Source organism: Microtus oregoni, unplaced genomic scaffold, assembly GCF_018167655.1.
Source record: "Microtus oregoni isolate MIOR12 unplaced genomic scaffold, Mior012 000029F_ref0000214, whole genome shotgun sequence".
In the NCBI taxonomy this organism is placed as follows: domain Eukaryota; kingdom Metazoa; phylum Chordata; class Mammalia; order Rodentia; family Cricetidae; genus Microtus; species Microtus oregoni.
Genome location: NW_024543088.1, coordinates 14,709,789 through 14,737,055, shown reverse-complemented (window position 1 = coordinate 14,737,055; position 27,267 = coordinate 14,709,789). Strand labels below are relative to the sequence as shown.

Here is a 27,267-nt window from a genome sequence, read left to right as displayed (position 1 = left end):
AAAGGCCTTAATAGACCTCTTTTCCACCAAACGTTTACTCTTGTATAAAGACTACCAAGAAGAAGAAAACTTTACCACACTGATTGCACTTAAAGCGTTTGACAGGCTAAACTGTGGAGGCACACCCCTGTAATTCAGCACTTGGGAGACAGACAAATCTCTGTGAGTGTAAGGCCAGCCTCTTCTATACGTGAGTTCCACAACAGATTCCAATGTTACAGAGAAACACTGTCTCAAAAATTAAAAAAAAAGGTTTCTTTGCAGTATGATTTTTTCTCAAGATTTAAAGCCTGTTGCCACATACAAAGGCTCTACCACATTTGCTAAAATTGTAGGGTTTCTATTCAGCATGTGTTCCTTTATGGATGCGTACACTTTTACGACATGCAAAGGCCTTACTACATTGATTACATTTATAAGGTTTCTCTCCAGTATGTGTTCTTTTATGTGATTTTAGACTACTGCAATGTGAAAAGGCTTTATCACATTGATTACATTTATGAGGCTTCTCTCCAGTATGTATTCTTTTATGTGTTTGTAGACTACTGAATTGTGAAAAGGCTTTATCACATTGATCACATTCATATGGCTTTTCTCCAGTATGTGTTCTTTTGTGAACTTGGAGACTATTGATATATGAAAAGGCTTTACCACATTGATTACATTCATAGGGTTTCTCTCCAGTATGTGTTCTTTTGTGTCTGTGAAGCTCACCATGACTCACAAAAGCTTTATCACATTGATTACATTTATAAGGTTTCTCTCCAGTATGTGTCCTTTGATGTATTCGAAAATTACTGTTCTGTGAAAAGGCTTTACCACATTGATTACATGTATAGGGTTTCTCTCCAGTATGTGTCCTTTGATGTACTTGAAGATGACAGTTCTGTAAAAAGGCTTTACCACATTGATTACATGTATAGGGTTTCTCTCCAGTATGTGTCCTCTGATGTACTCGGAGACTACTGAGTTGTAAAAAGACTTTACCACATTGATTACACGTGGAGGTATTTTCTCCAGTATGTCTTCTTTTGTGAAGTTGGAGATTATATTGACGTGCAAAGACTTTACCGCATTCATTACATTCATGGGGTTTCTCTTTAGTATGTGTTCTTTCATGTATTTGGAGGTTAGATTGTTTTGAAAAAGCTTTATCACATTGATGACATTGATAAGGTTTCTCTCCAGTATGTGTCCTTTGATGTACTCGAAGATGATTGTTCTGTGAAAAGGCTTTACCACATTGATTACATGTGTGGGGTTTCTCTCTAGCATGTGTTCTTCTAAGTATTTGGAGACAAGTGGTAGCTGCAAAGCCTTCATCATATTGAATAACATCATACGACTTCTCTGTAGAATGAATTTTTTCATAGCTTTGAAGATGATTATAACATGCAAAGGCTTTATCATCTTGGGTATATTCAGAGGGTTTCTCTACATTATGGTTTCTTTCATTCCTGTGAAAATAGTAGAGACATGTAAACGATTTACCATGTACATAACACTGATGCATTTTAATATCTGTATAAATTAATTTTATAAATTTGTTTTATTGTAAAAAGGAATCAGATTTTAAGTTTTACATTCGTGGTGCTCTCCTTCAGTATGAGATGTTTTGTCTCTTTGAAGAACCTTTGATGGTAAGGGTTTTTTTATAAATGACCCCCATTTATAGTATCATTTTATTTAAGATTTTTTTGCATATATGAATGGAATGAGACTAACTCAGTCTTAAATAACCTTACATTCCTTTTTCATTCTTATGTTTTCCTGTAGTGCAGTACCTACCACAAGAAAGTGTACAACTACAAACAAAAGTAAGTACACAGTCCAACACTCATAGGGCTTATCTTCAGTGTGAGTTTGCTGATGTCTTCCCAAGGAAGTTTGAAAACCAATTAAATATAATCATATAGCAATTCCACAAATCTACCCAGTGTTGAAATACTAAATATCTTTCCTAGATTCTAATTATTCTGAAAGAGATACAGTCTCTCTTTCCATTTTGGTAGCTGACTTGTGACATATGACATTCTTAATAAAGGAAGAAGAAATAAATGGTTGTACATTGAATTCACACAGTATGACTTTCTGCTCCTCACAGACATGCGGTATAGGAATTAATGTTTCTCCACAAGAGCCTTTTTTACTCTCATGACTCAACTCTTTCAACAAGTTTGGCAAAGTCATAAGTACATGAGTAACATGCGCTTTACTACAGAGTATTTTTGGCACAGTTTTAAACATATCCTTATTATATATTCAATGTGTCTATGTGTTATCTGAGTGGTATGAAACTAAATGGATTAGCAGCTCTACAGTATAATTCTCATGGTAGCATCAGTTAAGACATTGTTTCCTTCTCTTCTGTTTAGAGGAATGCACACACCATTTACCTCATATTGAGGCATATGATTATTGAGAAATTAATAATAAACCATATACGTTATGGCATGATTATTTGTACTATTTTTTTCTTTAAATCTTCCAGGACAAATTAAAATTTCTTCAGAGACAAATATACACCAAGTTGCAAATAAAAATTACCTTCCATGTTTTCTAGCACATTGACAATACTCTTCAAAATTATGGTCTTCCCAACTGTAGCCTAAAATAAAGGAACAGAAAGTAGACAATATATTAAAGGATATTGTACAAAATTGAATACCTTAAGTGAACTATGCCTTAGTTATTTGGCTCATTCTTACTCTTTCTCCAACAAAAATATAAAAAAGTATCAATAAATAATACAGGGTAGTCCCCTTATTTTAAATTTAAAGGAAAGTTCACAATCTTACCAGTAGCGGTGAGGTTCCTGTATGTCTCCAGCATCACATCTTTGTAGAGACTCTTTTGGGAAGGATTCAGCAAAACCCACTCCTCCTCAGTGAAGTCAATGTGAACATCCTCATAGGTCACTGAGTTCTAGAAGAATCCAATCAACAATAAATCAAAGTGTGATCCTGACACAGGATACTTCTTTTACAATGATATATTTGTATATTGCTGCTGCTTCCCACACTTCTTCCATGCCACTGCATTAGAATATAAAGAAAAGTCACTGTAGAAGGAAACTGAAGAAGAGGCTCATATGTACCATTCGTTGACCCTTTAAAAAGGATACAGCCTTGAGAAAGAAATACCAATAAACAAACATACAGAGACAAACAGCAAGCAGATCAACACTACTGAGAAAACATTACAGAAATAATAATACCAATGATTATCTAGAAAAAGGATGGCAAAATTGGGTATATTCACTTGTGACTTTAATCCCAGTGATCAATGAAAAAAGCAGATGAAATAAATTGAATTTGATGTCGGTCAAAGCCTATGCAATGGCTTGCAGGTAAGCCAGATTTACAAATTGATAAAACCCAGTATCCATCCATAATCATTTAAATAAAAAACGTAAAAGGAAGCCGGGCGATAGTGGCGCACACCTTTAATCCCAGCACTCGGGAGGCAGAGGCAGGCGGATCTCTGTGAGTTCGAGGCCAGCCTTGTCTACAGAGCTGGTTCCAGGACAAGTTCCAAACCCAGAGAGAAACCCTGTCTCGAACCCCCCCCCCCAAAAAAAAAGTGTAAAAGGAAATCAGAGGTTTTAAATGAAGTTCTTATAAAAAGTTTTGTATTTACTTTAGTTCTACATTCATCTTCCAGAACTTGCAGTGGCCCAGGTTAAACTGTTTCATAATAAGATCTTAAAAGGGAGTGCATGTTTAACACTTACAAATGGACCAAAGAAAACTTCAGCCCTGCAAATGATGATCATAAACAACACAGAGTAAGGGAGATGGGTCAGCAATGAAGCGGTCTTGCTGTCCTTGCAGATAAGTGGGCACAATTACCAGTACTAATAGGGACTTGTAATTATCCATTACTTCAACTTCATAGGTTCTGACGCCTCTTGTGACAACCGTGAGAAACAGGCATGCCTGTGGTACATACCCTTGTATACAGATACAACCTCATATTCATTGAAAGCATTCAAAACAACAACAAAAAAAATAGAGGCACGTAGAAAGTCATGCCCCTGCAGTGCAAGGATGCAAATGGCAGAGGTACTGATGTCATGCATACTACTCTCCTGGGAAAGGAAATGATACCCTCCACCAAACTTCACATTTCAATAAGCCCAGCATCAAAACTTATTCTTTTTTTTTTTTTTTTGATTTTTCGAGACAGGGTTTCTCCGTAGCTTTTGGTTCCTGTCCTGAAACTACCTCTTGTAGACCAGGCTGGCCTCGAACTCACAGAGATCCGCCTGCCTCTGCCTCCCGAGTGGTGGGATTAAAGGCGTGCGCCACCACCGCCCGGCACGAAACTTATTCTTGAAATGTACAAAAACGTATATTCCAGGCTCATCAGACAGTAAAAGAAGACAGAAAAATAACAAGCATGTTGCTCCGCCATTAATCCCTCTGTGCAATAGCCAGGATCATTTGTATTTCTGAGTTGAGAACACCATGGTCTAAGGAGCTACACTGAGGACCAAGAGCTACACAGAAAAAACATTGTCTTTCAAAATCAAAAGTAAAAACCAAAAATTAAAATAGAAATCAGGATAGTAAAAGGCTTAAGGGTGAACAGGAATTGCTTCAACTGCATGTTTTGTCATTGAGTGACACCATCTATAATGGCGGTGAAGTCATAACATCAGGACACACATAACCAGAAATAGGTTCAGGCTATGAACATGTAAATCCAATCCCCAATATAGGAATTTCATCCAAAAGATTTCTCCTAGTCAATGTTACAACAAAGAAGAGTACCCCGGAATGACAAATGTTCAACCACTTCTTCTAATCTGGGACCTTTTCCTTCGATCAACTACATTCTGACCCTGATGCATAAATATTCATAGTCATCCCATGATAACACGTATTTACTCTAACTTCAATGACTGTCATAGGCTGGAACAGTTCCTGAAGTGTTTCAATGTAAAGTCTCTTATAACAATCATGATATTGACCTGACTTGGCCATAACCCAGCCCAATAAAGCCACAACTAATAGTGCCACTCACTCCCTAGGAGATTTTTGGGTCTCACTGCATTCAAACTACCAGCGTGGTTTATCTGAGTCTTAAAATAGATAGATTCCCAATTATCTGAGGTACTGCCATATTGGTTACAAGAGTGGCTATACGGATTTACATTCTCAGCAACAATGGGGGAGTGTTTCTTTTTGTCCATTTTTTGCCAGTATGAGATGTCACTTGTGTTATTGATCCTAGCCAATCAACGTTCTACTTATTCAACATCCTTGCCAGCATGCGTTTTCCATTATGTTCTTGAACCTATCTATTCTGACAGGTATAAGGTGAATTCTAAAAGCTCTTTTGATGTACATTTGATTGATGCTAAGTATATTGAACATGTAGTTAAGTGTTTCTAAGACAGTTTAGATTCATTTACTTAGAACTCCTTGTTTAAATCTGTACCACATTTTTATTCAATTAATTTATTTCTAGATGTGTTGCTTGAGGTCTTTTGCTTCTGAACAAGTAAATCCAAACTACATAGACAAACATGATGTGTACTCACTGTAAGTGGATATTAGCTGTTGAATCAAGACTAATTACTGTACAATCCACAGACCCAGATAAGGTAAGTGACAAAGATGGCTGTAGCAGGGGGTGCATGGATCCCAAAGATTCTATTAAATAGACTAGATTTTGTGGGAGTACACAGATCAAGAATAGGGAGGATCATAAGAGTAAATGTAGGTATGTAGGGGGAAAACACAGCAAGAAATTACTAGAATAGGAAATCTTTCAATGGATGATGGTCAAACAGTGCAGTAACAACTTTCTGCAATCTTTGAGGGTCATTATAGTGAGGACTCCCTATAACTCAGAAATATGGAGCCTGTACTGGCCATCTTCTGTAATCACATATGGTTCCCAGTAGTGGGACTATAAAACCAAGCCATCCACATAATATTTGACACACACATGTGGTGTTGGAAGATAGATCAGGAAAATGGTGGCTCAAGGTTTGTGTAGTGGCTAACCAATGACTGGCCCAAATTGAGGCCCAACATGCCTAGGAAGAGCGCCTAGATGGGCAGGATCCAGAAGTTAAATGGCTCAAAGAATTACAGTAGAAACAAATACAAGTAACAATAAAGAAAAAAGTCAATGTAATGATAACTAATTCCATGTCCAATAGCTCTCCAGGTTTCTAATCCTGTTCAGCTTTGTCAAGAAAATCACACTTCTTTTTCTTTGGCGGGTTCCATTGCACATTAGTAGCTCTCCTTGGCAGGTAACCTATGACCCTGGGATCGCTAAATCTTGGATAATTAAAGAATTCCAACCTTCCAATATTAAGGCCCACTCAAGATCATTAGGACCCTTCCATAGGCTTTGGGTCAATACACTGATTCTGCCCTCTGCAGTACACAAATCTGGTCTTCTAGACTCTGGCTGGCTCAATTCCACTGCTACTGCTGTTTTGGTGGTCATCTCACAGTGCTGGCCTCTCCAGACACTGGAGTCTTCTGTTGTAAATAAGTTTCACCTTCACCAGTATTTTTCATAGAATCTCCTTAGGGTGCCGCACCTATTGGCCAGACCCTTACAGTCCTGGGCATTCAACTGCGAATGACACTGCACCTTCAGTGATGTCCTTTTCTGACCTCTCACAGTGCCAAGCCTTACATCCATCAATACCTTCAAAATATTACCACCTGGTGAAACACATTAGAAACTCCACCTACCTGTTGAGGTACAACTGTGGCTACCCCTGGAAGACAGTTGCTCTGTGCTCTTAGAAAACACTTCCCAGACATTTTCACATCAGTGATGCTGGTCTCGTAATCATCACTAAATTTTTAGCTCTAGCTGTCCAGCATTAAGTATCCAGCAGAACCATATTTTGCTTAAATACTTCTAATAACTTGCTCAGCACAGCTGATTCTTCAGCCTCAGATAAGAAGAAACAGAATATAATGCCTTTCTTTTATCCTTAACTCTTTTTTTTTTTTTGGTTTTTTTTCGAGACAGGGTTTCTCTGTGATTTTGGAGCCTGTCCTGGAACTAGCTCTTGTAGACCAGGCTGGTCTCGAACTCACAGAGATCCGCCTACCTCTGCCTCCCGAGTGCTGGGATTAAAGGCGTGCGCCACCACCGCCCGGCTTTATCCTTAACTCTTAAGCCAGAACCACGATGCCCCAGCTGTCAGGTTCTGCTGCTTACTGGGGTTGGAACATGACACCTTGTTTAATTCTATCTTTACCAGCTTTCTGATTTTGGCTGTATAAGCTTGGATGTTCTGAAACTTGATGTGTAAACTAAGCTGTCCTTGAACTAACAGAGGTGTGCCGGCCTCTGTGTTCAGAGTACTAGGATTAAAGTCAATGTGCCACCACCCCCTCAGCCACGAATCCCTTTTATTAAGTATCTTCAGTAGAGTTATCACCAACATCCACTTGACAAAATCTATCTCACGCTGTGTTGAGGATTCTTCTTCCCAGGGAATTAATCAAAATCTCCTTACTTTAGCATCAGGCAGACTGTTTGAACCAAGGCACTTCCTTCACCAAAACATCACAAGAATCATTTGTAAGAAACATATTTTTCTTTTTTGGTTTTTTGAGACAGGGTTTCTCTGTTGTTTTAGAGCCTCTCCTGGAACTAGCTGTTGTAGACCAGGCTGGTCTCGAACTCACAGAGATCCGCCTGCCTCTGCCTCCCAAGTGCTGGGATTAAAGGCATGTGCCACCACTCCCCGACATGTAGGAAACATATTAAAATTCCTCTCTGAAACCTCTTGAGCTGGCTCCTGATATTTCATTTCATTATCAAGGTCACTCTCTCCCATGCTCCTCCTAGTATGACCCTGTATGCAGTGACAAATGCATTTTTCCTTTTTGTAAGCCAAAGAATCAAAGACCTTATGATTTGAAACAAAAGCATGGTTAGGACTAGCACAGCAATACTCTAGTCCCTGGGACCAACTTCTGTTTTAGTTTTTTTTTTTTTTTTGGAAAGAGACACCGTGACCAGAGAAACTCTTATAACAAAAGTATTTAATTGAGGGGGCTCACATATAATTTCAGAGGTTGAGTTAATTATCATCATGGCTTGAAGCCTGTAAGCTGGCAGCCAGATGTGATACTGGAACTGAGAGTCCTTTGTTCTTGACTAAGAGGAAACAGGACATAGTCTGAATCACTGGGAATTATCCTGAGGATAAGAGAACTCAAAAACCCACAGTGACATACTTCCTCCAACAAGACCATGCCAACTCCAGAACAGCCACACCTCCCACTACTTCCACTCCATAAGAGATTATGGGGGCCAATTATATTCAAACTACCACAGTGTTATAGCTGAGTCTTGAGGTAGATAGATTTCCAATTATCTGAGGAATTGCCATATTGATTTCCATAGTGGCTATACAGGTTTACAATCTCAGCAACAATGGGGGAGTGTTCCTTTTTGTCTGTATTTTAGCCAGTATGAAATGTCACTTGTGTTATTGATCCTAGCCAATCTGACAGGTATAAGATTAATCCTTAAAGTACTTTTGATTTATATTTCCTTGATAGCTAAGGTTGTTGAACATTTATTTATCTGCTTTTCAGCCAGTTTTAAATTCATCTATTTAGAATTCTATTTAGATTTTTTTTTATTTTTTATTTTAACATATAGTTTCCTCAGGTTTTTTTTTTTTATTCTGAGCAAGTAAAACCAGAACCACAAAGACAAACATTATATGTACTCATATATTTGTGGATATTAACAGTTGTGTAAAAATAATCTGAGTACAATCCATAGACTCAGAAAGGGTAAATTACAAGAATGGCTGTAGCGTGGGATGCATGGAGCCCACCTGAAAGACGAAAATAGACTAGACTTTATGAATGAACAGAAAATTGCAAGAGCAACAATCATGGGATAATGGATGGATGGAGGGAGAATATATAGGGAGAGATGACTGGAATAGGAAATGTTTAAAGTTGATGTGGAAACCTAATATAGTAGAAACTTTTTGCTAGCTAAGAGGGCAACCATAGTGAGGACTCCCAGTAACTAAGAATATGGAGCCTGAACCTGTCATCTTCTCCGATGACATATGGCTCCATGTGGCAGGAATAAAAAAGAAACCCAGCCACAAAATATCTGACACCCAGTGTGTTGTCCTGAAGATATACCAGGAAATTGGTGGCTTAAATTGGTGTAGTGGCAACCCAATGATGGTACTAACTTGAGGCCAAAGGGAAAAGAAGCAACCCATAAACAACACTGCCTGGATGGCAAGGAATGAGAAGTTCAATGGTTCAGAATTTAGAGTAGAACAAAATACAAGTAACAAAAAGAAAACAATAATCAATATAATGATTCCTAGCTTTACTCTAATAAGATCATAGATTGTTTCCCAGACTAACTGTCAAAAGATGGCCTTTCTCTGAAAATTGATTATGGCAGATGTAAAAAACTTTACTAAAATACTAGCTAAAGCATGTGGAAGCCAGAAGAAATTTGGGTGAGGGTTTTTTAGAAGCCAGATGTGTCAAGGACATGGAAAAGACCACAATTTACAGAATCAACTAGGCAGGGATGATAAGGGTCTAGAGAGCCTGAGAGAGCAATTATGAGCTTGCAGTGTCTGAGTTTTATCCTCTCAATAAAGGTGACCCCAGCAGCTGATTTTCTCCCATTTCCTCTGCAGTGCACTCAGCAAACTATTCTTTCTACTCTGGTCTGAAGGCAGAAACCATGTTCCACACGCAGATCCTTCTCCTGTGAGTATAATGAATAGTTGAATTCATGACTCAAGTGGGTAATTTTAAAAATCTGAGGCCACATAGTCATTTAAGAATTTTGAATCATGCCTGGCGATGGTGGCACACGCCTTTAATCCAAGCACTCAGGAGGCAAAGGCAGGCGGATCTCTGTGAGTTTGAGACTAGCCTGGTCTACAGAGCTAGTTCCAGGACAGGCTCCAAAGCCACAGAGAAACACTGTCTCAAAAAATAAATTGAATCATTACCAGGTGGTGGTGGCAGACGCCTTTAATCCCAGCACTTGGGACACAGAGGCAGGCAGATCTCTTGGATTTTGAGGCCAGCCTGATCTACAAAAGACAGTTCTGAAACAGGCACCAAAGCTACAGAGAAACCTCATCTCAAAAAAAAAATAAATAAAAGAATTTTAAATCAAGACAGCAAGGTCATTGACCTGGAATGCTACAGAATGAAATCGAGGTTTCATATAAAAACATAAGAGACCTTATCTCACCAATATTATTCTACAATGCAGGAAGGGCAGCTATTCTAGAATATCCCTTTCCAGTGAGAAAACACTGTACACACTTAAGAGATTAATAAAGAAAAATCTGTACAATGATAGCATGCATACATCTCTGGCAAATACTCAAAGAGGAGAGAATCTAGAATCAACAATGCATTCCACATACACTGTCATCCTTGAGTTTCTTTTAGGTTGAGACTCTAGCTTACACTTTGAAGAAATTAAATAGAGATTGGAAACTGCATGTCTTGCCAGTTAGGGAATGGGGAAACTTACACAGCAAAGATATTATCATGATTATGTCTAAAGTATGTAAGTGACCTGAAGCAGCAGGTCATACTTTACTGACAGGGCCCTACGTGCAGTGCCAGAAGGTGAGAAAGACAGGAAAACTGGAACAAAGGTATGATAAAAACTGAGACATAGAAGTCTTGTATAAGCTATGTCTTATTCCAAGTAAACTTCTGAAGATGAATAGCTTCTTGTATACCATTTGTAAGGGGAAATGGGAGGAAATAGGAGACTTCTAAAAAATCAGCAGAAATTACCACACAATGAGACAAACTCAGAATAAGGTTAATCAAGCAATGTAACACAAGGGCAGGGTGGTGGTGGTGGCAGAGGCCCACGCCTTTAATACCAGGACTCCTTTAATCCCAGGACTTCAGAGGCAGAGGCGGGTGGCTCTCAGGAATTTCGAGGCCAGAATGGTCTCCAAGAGCTAGTTCCAAGCCGGGAGATGGTGGCGCACGCCTTTAATCCCAGCACTCGGGAGGCAGAGGCAGGCGGATCTCTGTGAGTTCGAGACTAGCCTGGTCTACAGAGCTAGTTCCAGGACAGGCTCCAAAGCCACAGAGAAACCCTGTCTCGAAAAACCAAAAAAAAGAAAAAAGAGCTAGTTCCAGGACTGACTCCAAAGCCACAGAAAAACCCGGTCTCAAAACAAAAAATGCAACACAAGGAAAACAAAGGTGATCTCAAGAGTATTATGGACTATGCTCAAATTGGCCTTGGGATCATAGCTCACTGTGGTGGGAAGACTTGGTTTCTCAGGATCTAAAAAACCTCTCCAGAAAGGCACTGTTTCCAGATCCTTACCACCTCTTCCAAACATATTCCCGGTTACAATGGAGAAGTTCTATTTTATTCTCCATAACTCAGGACATTAGGCAAAACCCCTAGGCCAAGACACTCACTAGGCTGTTCCTGGCTCTGCCAAGAGTATCCCTGGTTTTGAGAAGGAGTTAAGTTCCTTCTCCATGAGTTGGACCCTAAATGGAAAGACATCATTGATATGGCCAGCTCTCAACAACAACAGCATTTTCCTTTTCAAATGACTGTCACTTCTCTCAGCATATACATCTGACAGAACTATAATTTTCTCTAAAAAGAATTGGAACTTTAAGTCACACCACACCCTAATGTTCATTATGAGCCCATAATGACCTAGAGCAGCACGTTAGAGGTTTCTTCATTGATTTGGTACAGGAGTAGTGGCTGTTTATAAATCAGTGGTGTCTCTGTCATGGTCTAAAGGGAAATGTTTAAACAATCCTTGTAAACAATTTTGTATCCTAGCATCTTAATCTCTACCAGGCCTAGTTAGCACACTACTTTGCTATCTTTGGGTAATTTAGAGGCAGGCTTCCTCAGCTAATATCTCCTAAGCATTGGTGATGCCTTTATATCAAATTTCTACTCTTCTGCACCACCGGTTAGTGGTAGAGTGGGAAGGAACACAAGAATGCCATTTACAAACTCCACAAAATTAACTCCAAAGGGATCTTACTCCTAAATGTTAAATGCAAAGAGCAAAGCTTCTGAAAGATAATAGAAAAACTAGGCATCTCCAAGTTTGGGATCCCGCCAAAACCACGTTGATGTGGACCTCAAAGATGTTTCTACACACAATTTCCTGCTGGAAATGCTTTTCGCAGATGCAGCCCACAGAGGGAAGTCATTCAGAGGCCAAGACCTGGTTCTGGGGAGTTGCAAGGACGATATGGGACTTCAGTAAACACTGATGGTAGCCGTGGGTTCCTGCACTCGCTCAAGGAGGGCATGCCAGACTGTCTCCCATGGCTCACCATCCTCTCCTCCTCATCTTGGAACAGCAACCCCTTACTCACCATGTCGTGGCTTCCAGGCTCACCCATGTTCTCCTCAGAGCTCGCTGCAGTAGCACTCACAGCACAGAATACAATCCACTGGCTCAGCTTTAAATCAATCCAGCAGCATGGCCCCAGGAAGTGCCCTGCCTGTTTTCTGACTGACAGGTCGGCCTGGAGGTCTTGATTGGCTAGTGAGTATTGATTGACAAGAGAACCTCCCTAAGCCTTACAGTGTGCTTAAAGACACAGCGCAGGATTCCTTGGCTCTGGCTTCCACCCCAGACCCAGACTTTTACAGATCTGCAGAGATATGAAATTCAATATCACTTATGCCTCTATCAGATAGATGACACAGCTGTCTTCCTGCAATCCACAGCCACACTGCCTTTATCCTCCTGGACATGACATGGCTAGCTAGCACAGCCCATTACACAATGTGCAGTAGACTGATTCTCCTGTTCAAAAGATGGAAGGGTTCAAAGAATACTAATGAGTACAGATTTTAAGAAACCAAAGATGATGTTTGTTCTGTGGCTTCAGGCTGACACCAGGAGTCACAGGCACTTCTGACAGCCATGAGAACAACCCAAGCACCAAATGACAACTAAGCTGATTTCTTTTTCTCCTGCCAGAAGATTGCATGATAGCTACAGACTATGTCCCATAACAGACTATGACCAGGTGGCAAATTTAGCGCAGGTTCTCAGGTGTCCAGCATTACAGAGGCTTTGAGACTGTCACATTCTTAAGCTTAAGTGGGTACACTCATACCGATTTTTACTATACTTGCTTTATTATTTTATCTTTTGTAATTACACAATAAGAAGAATTCTGAATCCTCTCCTCTGTTAAAAGCCATAGATTTATCCATTATAGGCTCCTTGTCTAATGGGTCAATTAGCCTATAGGTATTTCCACTGACGGGCTGTGGGTGCTGACTGTGGGAGGTATAGCCTTTTAAACTTTCCAGTCTGCCTCTCCTGGACATGGCACAGCATGGGTCAGACTCAGCTGGCCACAGCATGTATGCTTGGACTACCCCAATCTCAGCAGTAACCTAGGCCAATTCTAGGGCAAACACCATACCCCCTTCATTCTTTTCACTCAGTCAGAAGTTGGAGAGGCTGTGGCTTGGTGACCACAGCACTGCTGGTGGAAAAGGTTAAGGCAAAACATATTTTGGTCTCTCCACATTCTGGAGCTGCCTGAAGATGGCAGCGGATACACTGCCAGTGCTGGGGAAGGACCATATTTAAAAACTCTAAAAATTTCTTCCTTTGTCTCTACTTCTCTTCAGCTACTCTGGCTATCAAAATCCATCTTAGCAACTGTACAGACACTTGAGTACTATTTCCTTGTGCCATGTTTACAAATATTTGCGTTTTTACTCCCAATTTTATGCCCAGCTTTACTCTTTCATTTTAATATCTACTACTTATTTCTGAGCACTCATTACTTACCTCTCCACCTGTGGTGCAGTTTTCTTGTGGGATCCGTCACGTGCTCCCTGTACACATGACGACATTTCTGTGTGTTTTGTGGTTCACTGGTCTGACCCACATTTTGGTGCCATTTTTTGGCTGATTTCGGCATATTGGGTTGCCATTTGTACACAATGACACCATGCTTTCTGAAAGGTTTTGAGCCGCTTTATGCACAGCATTAGGATTCTCAAATACTTGCTCTTTAACTATTGATTGCCCTGCTTCTGTACCTCCAATCAACCAATTAGATGTCTGTGTCAGTCTGGAGACAAAGTTTTGAAATAATTTATCTGATCCCTGTCTCATACTAGACAACTCCTCAGCCTGTTCTTTAGAAGATGAAAGTCTATGCCAGGCCTTCTTGGCAGCTGCATTAACTTGCACATATGCTGTCATATCAAAGTCTAATTGCTGATCTCTGTATCTCCTTTGCCCACTCCTGCCTAGCCTTATTACGCCTAACTATAGGCTTATTCTGGTATATTGTTAACCAATGAAATGAATACATATTCAGAGAACACAAGCATTATCATCCCACAGCAGTGTGAACTTGTGTAATGTGAGCTGATTTAGATCTGTGACATGAAACCACTGCTACAGTCAATGGCCTGTGTCTGAAACCTTGGGATGACCCAGTTTTGTCAATTAGGACTGTACACATTTGTAGGTGGAGATTTCCTCTTCTGACAGTTTCCAAAAACTGACATGGAGACTTAATATTAATTATAAATGCTTGGCAGAGAGTTTAGGCTTATTACTAGGTAACTCTAACATTTCAAATTAACCCATATTTCTGATCTATGCTCAGCCATGTGGTTGTACATTTATTAGTCTAACACATTCATCTCCTTATATGTCTTCATTTGGTTTGTGAGTTCTCTGACTCTGTCCTTGTTCTTCCCAGAGTCCTCAGTTTGGTTTTCCTTCCTATACTTTGTTACTAATAATGACATCAACACATTGTCATTGTATATAGGAGTATTCCACAGTACCTATTTACAAAACAAAACAAAACTACAACAAAAACCCTTCCTTAAATATTTATTTGCTCAAGAGAAACCCCCCAATTGTATAACCATTAATCAGGTCTGTCTTGATTCACATGACATGCATTAACACATGCTGGGAAATTACAGAATCACTAACCTACTACGAGCCACAGAATTATGCAGTAAGTATACAGTTATTGTTTCACAAGATCGACCCATCAGAATCTATAATTCTGTTAGGTGATGGATTTAATCACGATGTAAGGCATACTGGCATAATTGTCTTGTAAGGAACTGAATGTTTCCTCGCTACAGAATTCTCCCATAGCATACTAACATCTGTTACTTACTTTGGATATACCTCCCACAGTTTAGTACCATTTGATCACTTTTTGTGCAAAATTTCCCTGAATTATATGAAAAACAGGCACACTGTCAAAAAAACCTTCCTCCCCACTATGAGAACTTCATTCTTTTTTCCAATGTAAACACAGAACTAACTGCCTGTGATTATGTTTATTGGCAGTCATTTGGCCAGCATTAAGTGTCCAGGCAAAAGTACTTCATTAAAGCCATTCGTAGATATTAACTAGCATAAATATACTACATTCTAAGACTCTTAATTGATAGTCCCTCAAAGAGTTAGAAAAATAAGTATACTCTGGTTTTGCCTCATTTACAAATAAGAGATTGACCTAAAGTAACCTTGCTATGAAAGATTCTAGATCTTCATACTCCTATTTACCTCAATTTTTTTTTTTTTTTGGTTTTTCGGGACAGGGTTTCTCTGTGGTTTTGGAACCTTTCCTCAAACTAGCTCTTGTAGACCAGGTTGGCCTTGAACTCACAGAGATCCGCCTGCCTCTGCCACCTGAGTGCTGGGATTAAAGGCGTGCACCACCACCTCCCAGCTATTTAACTCCATTTATAGATGACTTTAGTTCATGATATTTACTACTTATGTTTTACTTGCCCAGATAGTAGGAAAAATAATTAAATATCTGCCTTCATCACAGAGAAGACAATCCATCTTTTTCTGAGGCCTCCAGACATACACTACCAATGACCAGAGTGGCAGAGAGGCATCAAGAACCAGATCTGATAATTTAGAACTTTGGTCCCTCTTATCAAGTTTTATTTGGTGGGTAAACCCCGCTAAACCATTCAGTGTTCAGAAAGATTTGATATAGCAATGGGAAATCTAACCAAAGGATCAGAGCACAAAATATTAATAAATTAACTCACATACATCCTTTATCATGTTCTATTTATTCTTTCTATGGCCTCTTTATTAGCCACACTGTTTATAGTTTTTTGCTGTTCCTGGTGGATATGCCTTGCTTGCTGTTCCCAACTACCAAAATGTTTCCAACCTAAATAACCCACATCGACATTAACAGTCAACTCTACATGTACTATAGAACCACAAAAAAAAAAAAAACGGTAGGAAGGACTTGACAAAGCAGCACTACAGGAAATAGTGAAAGCACACAAGAAGGGCCAGTATCCAAGGGGACATATCTGACATTCCAAACCATTAGATAGGATCAGTAGACAACCATAAACCCTGGACTCACTCATTCCCCTCACCCCAGTCTCTATTGTGACACTAGGTTTGATGACACCCAGACCTGTTTGCCAGTAAGGGTGTGCATGTTGTCTTCCTATCTTTTTGGAGTTCCTCCATGGTCAATTAGCAAAGGAAATTTTGGGGTATTAAAGTAAAGTAGACTTGGCTATTAAACATAAAGTGAATATTAGTGATCAAAGGCCCCATGACATGTTTGAATGAGAAAAGGTAATTTGGTACCCATATATTACTTGGGTCCTTTGGAGTGAATAACTTTTTGAAGGAGAGAAATGCCATGATTTCACAAGATTTCTACAGAATTGACAGTGACTATCCAAAACACATGTGTTCTCAAAGCTCTATTCTAGACTAGGCTAGAATCTTCCTGTTAAGCCAAACCTCGTGTGCTGCACACATTAATAGAAATGGGCCAAGCAGTGTTTATATGAATACAGTTTGTGTGTTGTTATTTTGGGGCATAAGCTAGCCAGGCAGCCAGGAGCTGGGTGGCAGGAATACAGCCCGCAGCACCTTCAACAGAATGGCGCCAACGTGTGGACCACTGTATCCACTTAAAACCTGAGACAGCTTGGGAAGTAATTCTAGAACAAAATGAAAGCATTGCGCCAGGTTTCTTGGTAGCATCAATTTCTTGGGTCTGCTCTGCTTGCTTGAGGCAAGCAAGTGCTCTCTTCTAAGAGAGGCTTCCTGATTCAGCTTTAGCTGCAAAACCCTGCAGCTCTTTTAAGAGGTCCTGCCACAAAACCCGTAAATGATGTTGATGAAAAGCTGAACACATGCTTTTCGGTTTTCAGCCGTAACAGGAAAAAGGCTTGCGCCATTTTAGAATGCCCCCTTTCTGGGTTGACCTGACAGGGCAAACTCTGACCCTTTCAGTCAGGCAGCCCAAAGCACTTGAGTGTGGTCTGGGAGTGAAGTGCTACTGCTTGCTTGCTGGCAGGGACCTTGAAATGCCACAGAGTTGTGGCAATACATATGGCTCCAGCAGTACCTCTGCCATGAGGCTGGAAAGCTAAGGAATGGGCTGGATCTAACCTATAAAGCCACGGCTTTAGTCCTACTGATATTGCTTGGTAAATTAAAGACTCTTGTAGTCACAAAAGAGACAAATACAGTAAAAGAAAGATTCAAGCTTGAAGAAAACATCTAAATGTTTTACTATGTGTTAAAAAATCTATGTAGGCTAAAGGTTAAAGTTCTTAGAAGTAGAAAAGAAAGAAAGAAACACAGTAGTTGAGTGCGGTGGTACACACCTTTAATCCCAACACTTGGGAGGCAAGGTAGATTGACCTTGGAGTTAAACTCTGTGACCTCACTATCAGTCAGAACACACTGAACCTGATAGAAGAGAATGTGGGAAATACCCTACAACAGATGGGCACAGGAGATCGCTTCCTATGTATAACCCCAGAAGCACAGACATTAAGGGCAACATTGAATAAATGGGACCTACTAAAACTGAGAAGCTTCTTTAAAGCAAAGGACATGTTCACTAAGACAAAAAGGCAACCTACTGACTGGGAGAAGATTTTCACCAACCCCACAACAGACAAAGGTCTGATCTCCAAAATATATAGAGAACTCAAGAAACTAGACTTTAAAATGCTAATTAACCCAATTAAAAAATGGGGCACTGAACTGAACAGAGAATTCTCAACAGAAGAAGTTCAAATGGCCAAAAGACACTTAAGGTCGTGTTCAACATCCTTAGCAATCAGGGAAATGCAAATCAAAACAACTTTGAGATATCATCTTACACCTGTCAGAATGGCTAAAGTCAAAAACACCAAGGATAACCTTTGCTGGAGAGGCTGTGGAGGAACGGGTACCCTCATCCATTGCTGGTGGGAATGCAATCTTGTGCAACCACTGTGGAAGTCAGTGTTTCGGTTTCTCAGGAAATTCGGGATCAACTTACCCCTGGACCCAGCAATACCACTCCTGGGAATATACCCAAGAGATGCTTTATCAAATGACAAAAGCATTTGTTCAGCTATGTTCATAGCAGTATTATTTGTAATAGCCAGAACCTGGAAACAACCTAGATGCCCTTCAATGGAAGAATGGATGAAGAAAGTATGGAATATATACACGCTAGAGTACTACGCTGCGGTAAAAAACAATGACTTCTCGAATTATGCATGCAAATGGATGGAAATAGAAAACACTATCCTGAGTGAGGTGTCCCAGACCCAAAAAGATGAATATGGGATGTACTCACTCATAATTGGTTTCTAGCCATAAATAAGGACCACGGAGTCTACAAGAGGTGAACCTAAAGAAGGTAAGTAAGAAGGTGAACCCAAGGAAAAACATATAGTTGTCCTCTTGGCTAAGGGAAGTAGACCAAATTTCCAGGGAGAAAATGGGATCTTGGGGATGGGGTGGGATGGGGGTAAAGGGATATGGGGAGAGAAAGTGGAAGGGAAGGAGGGGGGACCTGGGAAACAGGAGAATTGGGATAAAGGAAAGGTGGATAGGGGAGCACAGAACCACAATTCTTAGTTAAGGGAGCCAGTTTAGGGTGGGCAAGAGACTTGACCCTAGAGGGGCTCTGTAGTGCCCAAGATGAGGTTCCCAGTTAGTTCCTTGGGCAGCTGAGGATTGGGAACCTGAAATGACACTATCCTAGAGCAATACTGACGAATATCTTGCATATCATCATAGAATCTTCATCTGGTGATGGATAGAGATAGAGACAGAGACCCACACAGGAGCACTGGACTGAACTCCCAAGGTCCCAAGGAGGAGCAGAAGGAGGGAGAACATGAGCAAAGAATTCGGGACCACGAGGCGTGCATCCACCCACTGAGACAGTGGAGCTGATCTACGGGGAGCTCACCAAGGCCAGCTGGACTGTGACCGAAAAAGCATGGGATAAAACCGGACTCTCTGAACATGGCGAACAATGAGGGCTAATGAGACACCAAGGACAATGGCAGGGGGTTTTGATCCTACTTAATGTGCTGGCTTTGTGGGAGCCTAGCCAGTTTGGATGTTCACCTTCCTAGATATAGACGGAGGGGGGAGGACCTAGGACTTACCACAGGGCAGGGAACCCAGACTGCTCTGTGGACTGGAGAGGGAGGGGGGGAGAGGAGTGGGGGGAGGGGGAGAAGGGTGGGAGGAGGGGGAGAAGGGTGGGAGGAGGGGGAGAAAGGTGGGAGGAGGGGAAGGGAAATGGGAGGCTGGGAGGAGGTGGTAACTTGTTTTTTGTTTATGTTTTTTTCTTCTTTTCCCAATAAAAAAAATTAAAAAAAAAAAGAAAGAAACTTAGGAGTATACCAGAAAATGGAAGGACCTCCCTTGCTCTTGGATTGGGAGGATCAACATAGTAAAAATGGCAATTCTACCAAAGGCAATTTATAGATTCAATGCAATCACCGTCAGGGTCCCTTCAAAATTCTTCACAGATCTGGAGAGGACAATAATCAACTTTATATGGAAAAACAAAAAACCCAGGATAGCCAAAACAATCCTCTACAATAAAGGATTGTCTGGAGGCATTACCATCCCTGACTTCAAACTCTATTACAGAGCTACAGTGATGAAAACAGTGTGGTACTGGCATAAAAACAGAGAAGTCGACCAATGGAATCATATAGAAGACCCGAATTTTAACCCACAAACCTATGAACACCTCATTTTTGATAAAGGAGCCAAAAGTATACAATGGAAGAAAGAAAGCATCTTTAAAAAATGGTGCTGGCACAACTGGATGTCAACCTGTAGAAGAATGAAAATAGACTCATATCTATCACCATGCACAAAACTCAAGTCCAAATGGATTAAAGACCTCACTATCAGTCAGATCACATTGAACCTGATAGAAGAGAAAGTGGGAAGTACCCTACAGGAGATGGGCACAGGAGATCGCTTCCTATGTGTAACCCCAACAGCACAGACTTTAAGGGCAACATTGAATAAATGGTACCTACTAAAACTGAGAAGCTTCTGTAAAGCAAAGGACACTGTCACTAAGACAAAAAGGCAACCTACTGACTGGGAGAAGATTTTCACCAACCCCGCAACAGACAAAGGTCTGATCTCCAAATATATAGAGAACTCAAGAAACTAGACTTTAAAATGCTAATTAACCCAATTAAAAATTGGGGCACTGAACTGAACAGAGAATTCTCAGCAGAGGAAGTTCAAATTGCCAAAAGACACTTAAGGTCGTGCTCAACCTCCTTAGCGATCAGGCAAATGCAAATCAAAACAACTTTGAGATATCATCTTACACCTGTCAGAATGGCTAAAATAAAAAACTCCAATGATACCCTTTGCTGGAGAGGCTGTGGAGGAAGGGGAACCCTCATCCATTGCTGGTGGGAATGCAATTTTGTGCAACCACTTTGGAAATCGGTGTTTCGGTTTCTCAGGAAATTCGGGATCAACTTACCCCTGGACCCAGCAATACCACTCCTGGGAATATACCCAAGAGATGCCCTATCATATGACAAGAGCATTTGTTCAAATATGTTCATAGCAGTATTATTTGTAATAGCCAGAACCTGGAAACAACCTAGATGCCCTTCAATGGAAGAATGGATGAAGAAAGTGTGGAATATCTACACATTAGAGTACTACTCAGCGGTAAAAAACAATGACTTCTCGAATTTTGCATGCAAATGGATGGAAAATAGAAAACACTATCCTGAGTGAGGTAACCCAGACCCAAAAAGATGAATATGGGATGTACTCACTCATAATTGGTTTCTAGCCATAAACAAGGGTCACGGAGGCTACAACTGGTGATCCTAAAGAAGCTAAGTAAGAAGGTGAACCAAAGGAAAAGCATATAGTTGTCCTTTTGGCTATTGGAAGTGGACAAAATTGCCGGGGAGAAAATTGAGAGCTTGGGGGTGGGGTGGGATGGGTGTAAGGGGAGACGGGGAGAGAAAAGGGAGAAGGGGAGAATGGGGGGAACTTGGGGAAACAGGATGATTGAGATAAAGGAAGGTTGGATAGGGTAGCACAGAAGCACAATTCTTAGTTAAGGGAGCCACCTTAGGGTTGGCAAGAGACTTGAACCTAGAGTGGCTCCCAGATGCCCAAGCCGAGGTCCCCAGTTAGTTCCTTGGGCAGCTGAGGTTAGGGAACCTGAATTGACCCTATCCTATAGCAATACTGACGAATATCTTGCATATCATCATAGAACCTTCATCTGGTGATGGATGGAGACAGAGACAGAGACCCACATTGGAGCACTGGACTGAGCTCCCAAGGTCCCAATGAGGAGCAGAAGGAGGGAGAAGATGAGCAAAGAATTCGGTACCACGAGGGGAGCACCCACCCACTGAGACAGTGGAGCTGAACTATTGGGAGCTCACCAAGGCCAGCTGGACTGTGACTGAAAAAGCATGGGATAATTCTGGACTCTCTGAGCATGGCGAACAATGAGGGCTGATGAGAACCCAAGGACAATGTATTGGGGTTTTGAACCTACGTAATGTCCTGGCTTTGTGGGAGCCTAGCAAGTTTGGATATTCACCTTCCTAGAAATGGACAGAGGGGGGAGGACCTAGGACTTACCACAGGGCAGGGAACCCTGACTGCTCTTTTTTCTGGAGAGGGAGGGGGAGAGGAGTGGGGGGATGGGGACAAGGGTGGGAGGAGGGGGAGGGAAATGGGAGGCTGGGAGGAGGAGGAAATTTGTTTTTTTTTTTCTCCTTTTCTCAATAAAAAAAAGTTATCCCCTCACCACTCCCTTTATCCCCTCCTCTTCCACTTCCATCCTCCCTTTTCACCCCACACCCATGATCCCAATTTTGCCCATCTATCTTGTCTATTTCAACTTTTCAGGTGGATCTATATTTTTTTCTTAGGATTCACCTTATTATTTAGCTTTTCTAGGATCAGGAATTATAGGCTTAATAGCCTTTGCTTATGCCTAGTATCCACATATGAGTGAGTACATACCGTTATTATCTTTTTGGGTCTGAGTTACCTCACTCAGGATAGTGTTTTCTAATTCTATCTATTTTCAGGCAAAATTCAAGATATCATTGTGTTTTACCTCTGAGTAGTACTCTAATGTGTAAATATGCCACATTTTCTTAATCCATTATTTGGATAGGGGGCATCTAGGTTGTTTCCAGGTTCTGGATATTACAAATAATGCTCCTATGAACATTGTTGCACAAATGTCTTTGTAGTGTGATTAAGTGTCTTTTGGGTATTTGCACAAGAGTGTTATTGCTGGATCCTGAGATAGGTTGATTCCCAATTTTCTGAGAAACCACCATACTGATTTCTAAAGTGGTTGTACAAGTTTGCATTCACACCAGCAATTGATGAGTGTTCCTATTACTCCATAAGATATTCAGCATAAACTATCATTAGTGTTTTTTATCTTAGCCATTCTGACAGGTGTAAGATGGTATCTCAGAATTGTTTTAATTTGCATTTGCCTGATGTATAAGGATGCTGACCATTTTCTTAAGTGTCTTTTGGCCATTTGAGATTCTTCTGTTGAGAATACTGTTAAGTTCTACCTACCATTTTTAAATTTGGTTATTTATAATTTTGTTTCTTGAGTTCTTTATATATTTTGGGGATCGGTCTTCTGTCTGATGTTGGAGATGTTCCCATTCAGTAGGCTGCCTTTGTTGTATTGACTGTGTCCTTTGCTTTACAGAAGCTTCTCAGTTTCAGGAGGTCCCATTTATTTACTGTTACTCTCAGTGTCTGTACTACTGAGGTTATGTTTAATAATTGGTCTCTCGTACCCATTCATTGAAGACTACTTCCCAGTTTCTCTTTTCTCAGGTTCAGTATGGGCTGATTTATAATGAGGTCTTTGAACCATTTGACCGTGAGTTTTGTGCATCACGATAGATATGGATCTATTTTCGTTCTTCTACATGTTGACATCCAGTTTGTTGAACTTGAACTGTTTCTTGAAGATGCTTCCTTTTCTCAATTGTATAATTTTAACTTCTTTTCAAAAATCATATGTTCATAGATGTGTGGATTAATATCCAGGTCTTTAATTCAGTTTCATTGGCCAACTCCTCTGTTTTTATGCCAATACCAAACTGTTTTCAGTATGCAGCTCTATAATAGAGCTTGAAGTCTATGGTGGTGATGCCTCCAGAAGTTCCTTTCCGTGCAGGATTGTTTTGGCTATTCTGGGTTTTTGTTTTTCCATATGAAGTTGAGTATTGTTCTTTCAAGGTCTGTGGAGAATTGTGTTAAGATTTTAATGGGGATTGCATTGAATCTAAAGATTGCTTTTGGTAGGATTGGCATTTTTATTATGTTGATGCTCCCTATCCAAGAACATGGGTTATCCTTTCATTTTCTGGTATCTCCTTCAATTTCTTTCTTAAAAGACTTAAAGTTATTGCTGAATAGGTCTTTCACTTCTTTGGTTAGTGTTACCCCAAGATATCTTATGCTATTAGTGACTGTTGTGAAAGGTGATGTTTCTCTGATTTTTTTTTTCAGATTCTTTTTCATTTGTATATCGGAGAGCTACTTGGTGCGGGAGAATTGTCTGTATTCTGTCAATCATGTTTTAAATAAAAGCTGACAGACCAGGCAGGAGGAATAGGTGGGTGAACCGGACAAGAAGTAGAGGTGGGGTGATGAAAACAGGAGTATTCTGGGAAACAGGAAGCCCAGACCACCAAAGAAGCAACATGTGACATGCCCCACTGAAAAAGGTGACATATAAAAGAATAATGGGTTAATATCAGCTACAAGAGCTAAAAAGAAGCCTGAGCTAATGGGCCAATCAGTTTATAAGTAATGCAGACTGTGTGTGATTTTTTTTAGACTTGCCAGCTGTAGGGTACCAGGTAGAATAGAAACTCCAACAAGCAGGCCCCTCATGTAACAGCTACTGATTTCTTTGAGCTGATCTTGTATCCTGCCACATTACTGAAAATATTTATCAGCTGTTGGATTTCCCAGGTAGAGTTTTTGGTGTTACTCATATGTACTATTATATCATCTGCAAATAACAAAAGTTTCTTTTCTTCTTTTTTAAATTGAAAACCCTTGATATACTTTTGTTTTCTTATTGCTCTATCCAGAACTATATAAACTATATTGAAGAGATATGGAGAGAGTAGACAGCCTTGCCTTGTTCCTTATTTTAGTGGAATCAATTTGATTTTCTCTCCATTTAATTTGATATTGGTTGTAAGCTTGCTATATATTGCTTTTATATGTTTAGATATGTTCCTTGTATTCCCGATTTCTCCATGACCTTCATCATGAAGTGGTGTTGGATTTTGTGAGTGATTTTTTAGTATCTAATGCAATGATCATGTGGAATGCGGCTTGTAGCTTGTGGGATCCAGTGAATGGGGGTTGGTATTGAGGCAGCCTTCCTGCAGAAAATTCTCCTGCTGACTGGCGATAGAAGCTGAGGTAGATGGGGTAGGGATCTTGGATTTTACCCCACTAAGGAGGTCCTAGAAAGTAGGGTATCCACCAGGTAGCTGGTCATTTAGCTCTTGATATTCTCTGTATTGTAGGAAGCTGTGTTTCTGCAGTTGAAAGCTTGAAGTACTAATTAATTAGCCACAGAAACAGTAGCATGGAAGACATTGGTGATGAATGTGATTTGATGAAATTTGGGGGCCTTGCACAAGATGATAGAGAGGAGAATAATATTAATATGTGGTCTGTAGATCATGCTTGTAATACTTTGATAAAGAATATGGTTATTTTTATCTTGACCAAAGAGTCTGCTTGAGGTTAAAGTGAAGAATTTTAAAATAATTTGGATTATTTCCATTGGCAGAGGAAATCTGTAAACATCATGTATAAGCTTTTTCCTCTGTTATTAGTGGTAAAACCTATGAGGATTTCTACTAAACTAGAGCATGCTGAACAAGGAGATAAACAGATTTAGAAATGGAAAAGATTAATGGACCTTGGGGCAAGATCCCACCCAGCTAAGTTTTAAACTTGAGAAATACAATTAAAGAAAAGCTTACAACTAGGTGTGTTGGTCCAATATTTAATCCTAGCACTTGGAAGTCAGAGGCTGGTGAAACTTTGAGTTTGAGGCTAGCCTCATCTACATATCAAGGTCCAGAATATCCAACCTTAGGATATCCATTTAAAACACAAAGATTATAAAGTTGTAATTGAAGAGGGTACCATGTTCTTTTCTCAATAAGCAGCAGAAGTTGGCAGCTCCAGCCATGTGGTTTCTACATACATATGAATGATACTGAACTTTTCAAGAAAGACAATATTTTATTTTGAATATGTACACCAGTGCAGAAATTATATTCAGTGACACAAGGTATCAACAGAAATCAAATGTTGTCTGACCTCAACCATAATTGGATCCTAAGGAGTCAATCCCCTGAAATAAGTTTGAAAGGTGACTGTGAGAGTCTGGAGATCAGGGTATTGTGGAATGGCTTGTCAAAGAACAAATTTCAGTGACAAAACAGATAATTTAAAGAAATTCTTCAAACTCGGTATAGAACTGCTAATAATAGTAACATACATTGTTCAATTCAAAAGTACTTTGTGTATATTTTAATGATTCCAATAACAAAAATTTTGTAAGATTCTACATGAGGGACATCCATGTAATTATTTATTTGTTTGTTTATTGAGACAAAACTATTTGACTTTTCTTGCACTTTCCTTCCTCCATGTATTTCATTGTATCCCTCTTTATTCTTTTGAAAATTTATTCCTTCTTTTTTCATACATTATTGTTCTATATGTAACATGTATACAAATAGTAACAAATTTGATTTATTTTATACTATAATTATCAGTAATATATACCAAAACTCTGAAATATATCAAGGGTATTTCTGATAAGTAGTATTAGAAAAAAGAGGAAGAAATAAAGAGATGAAGTATTATTCTACTATTTATTAGTTGTTTTTTGAATTTTTTGTGGGGGGAGAGGATGTATCAGAGTGCACTAACAGCAGAGTACAGACAATGAGTTTGCTGGTTGGAAACATTAATACCGTGAATGGTTGAGGTTAAAAATGATCTTCTATACTTGTCTGGAATGTCCTTACTCATTTCTACATCTTCAGGCTTATTGCTACAAGGATGAGAGAGCAGACAAGGTGGTCAAGACAGATGCAAGGTTATTGTGTTTCTGGATAACAGACACTAAAAACTGATATCACCACTTCTTCCTCTTGTGAAACCATTGTATGGAATATTGCAACTGAATGCTTTGTGTGGTCCAGCTATGGCTTTTTCTCACCTTTTCTCATCCTTTTGCTATGGGTCATCCAAAATAGCAATCCAAAACATAGAAGCAGAATTTCTGTGACATACAGTTATGTCTCAAGTAATGGTGCTTTCCAAAGTCAACTGTGGTTGATTATGAAATCACAGAGTTGAGGGAATAGGAAAAAAACAAGTATGTTTTTCAAAACATAGAGGGTACAGGTGCAGTGTCCTAGTGCTATGAGATCCCCAGAGCATGAGAGGGAAATAGAAGCAAGAAAAGCCAGTGCATTCAGGACAACACTGGTTACATTTAGAGGGGAATCTGAACACTCCAACTTACGCTCAGTTGTCTGGACTTTGTTTCTGTCAGTGCTCATGCCTGGCATGACAACCATAGGCTATGTGCAGCCTGAGAGACTGATGCAACATCGGGAACCATTTGTAGCTAACAGAGTCTTCTGTGATACTGATGAGGTGTTCCATGACCTAAGTCAATAATCTCCTTGGTTCATCCTAACTGCAGGGCATTGTCTCCGTGCAGACCTGACATGTCCATTTCTTTGCTTCTCTTCTTCCTATTCCTGCAGTCTTTGTTTACATTAGCAGAAACATGTCAACGGGACTATTCTGAATACAGGACGTCCAGCACCTTA

The 27,267-nt window shown here is 40.0% G+C and overlaps 1 protein-coding gene across 1 annotated transcript; it reads right to left on the bottom strand.

Annotated features, from left to right (window-relative positions):
* Positions 1 to 427: 427 nt before the first annotated feature.
* LOC121464686 (zinc finger protein 120-like) lies at positions 428 to 13,899 on the bottom strand (the record flags this gene model as incomplete). Its single annotated transcript, XM_041677712.1, has 7 exons — positions 13,835 to 13,899; positions 12,605 to 12,674; positions 2,799 to 2,925; positions 2,548 to 2,608; positions 1,240 to 1,457; positions 1,024 to 1,149; positions 428 to 939 (listed from the first exon to the last, which is right to left on the bottom strand). Coding segments are annotated over exons 1-7 (1,179 nt in total), but the record flags the coding sequence as incomplete, so codon positions are not given.
* Between the last annotated feature and the right edge of the window lie 13,368 nt (positions 13,900 to 27,267).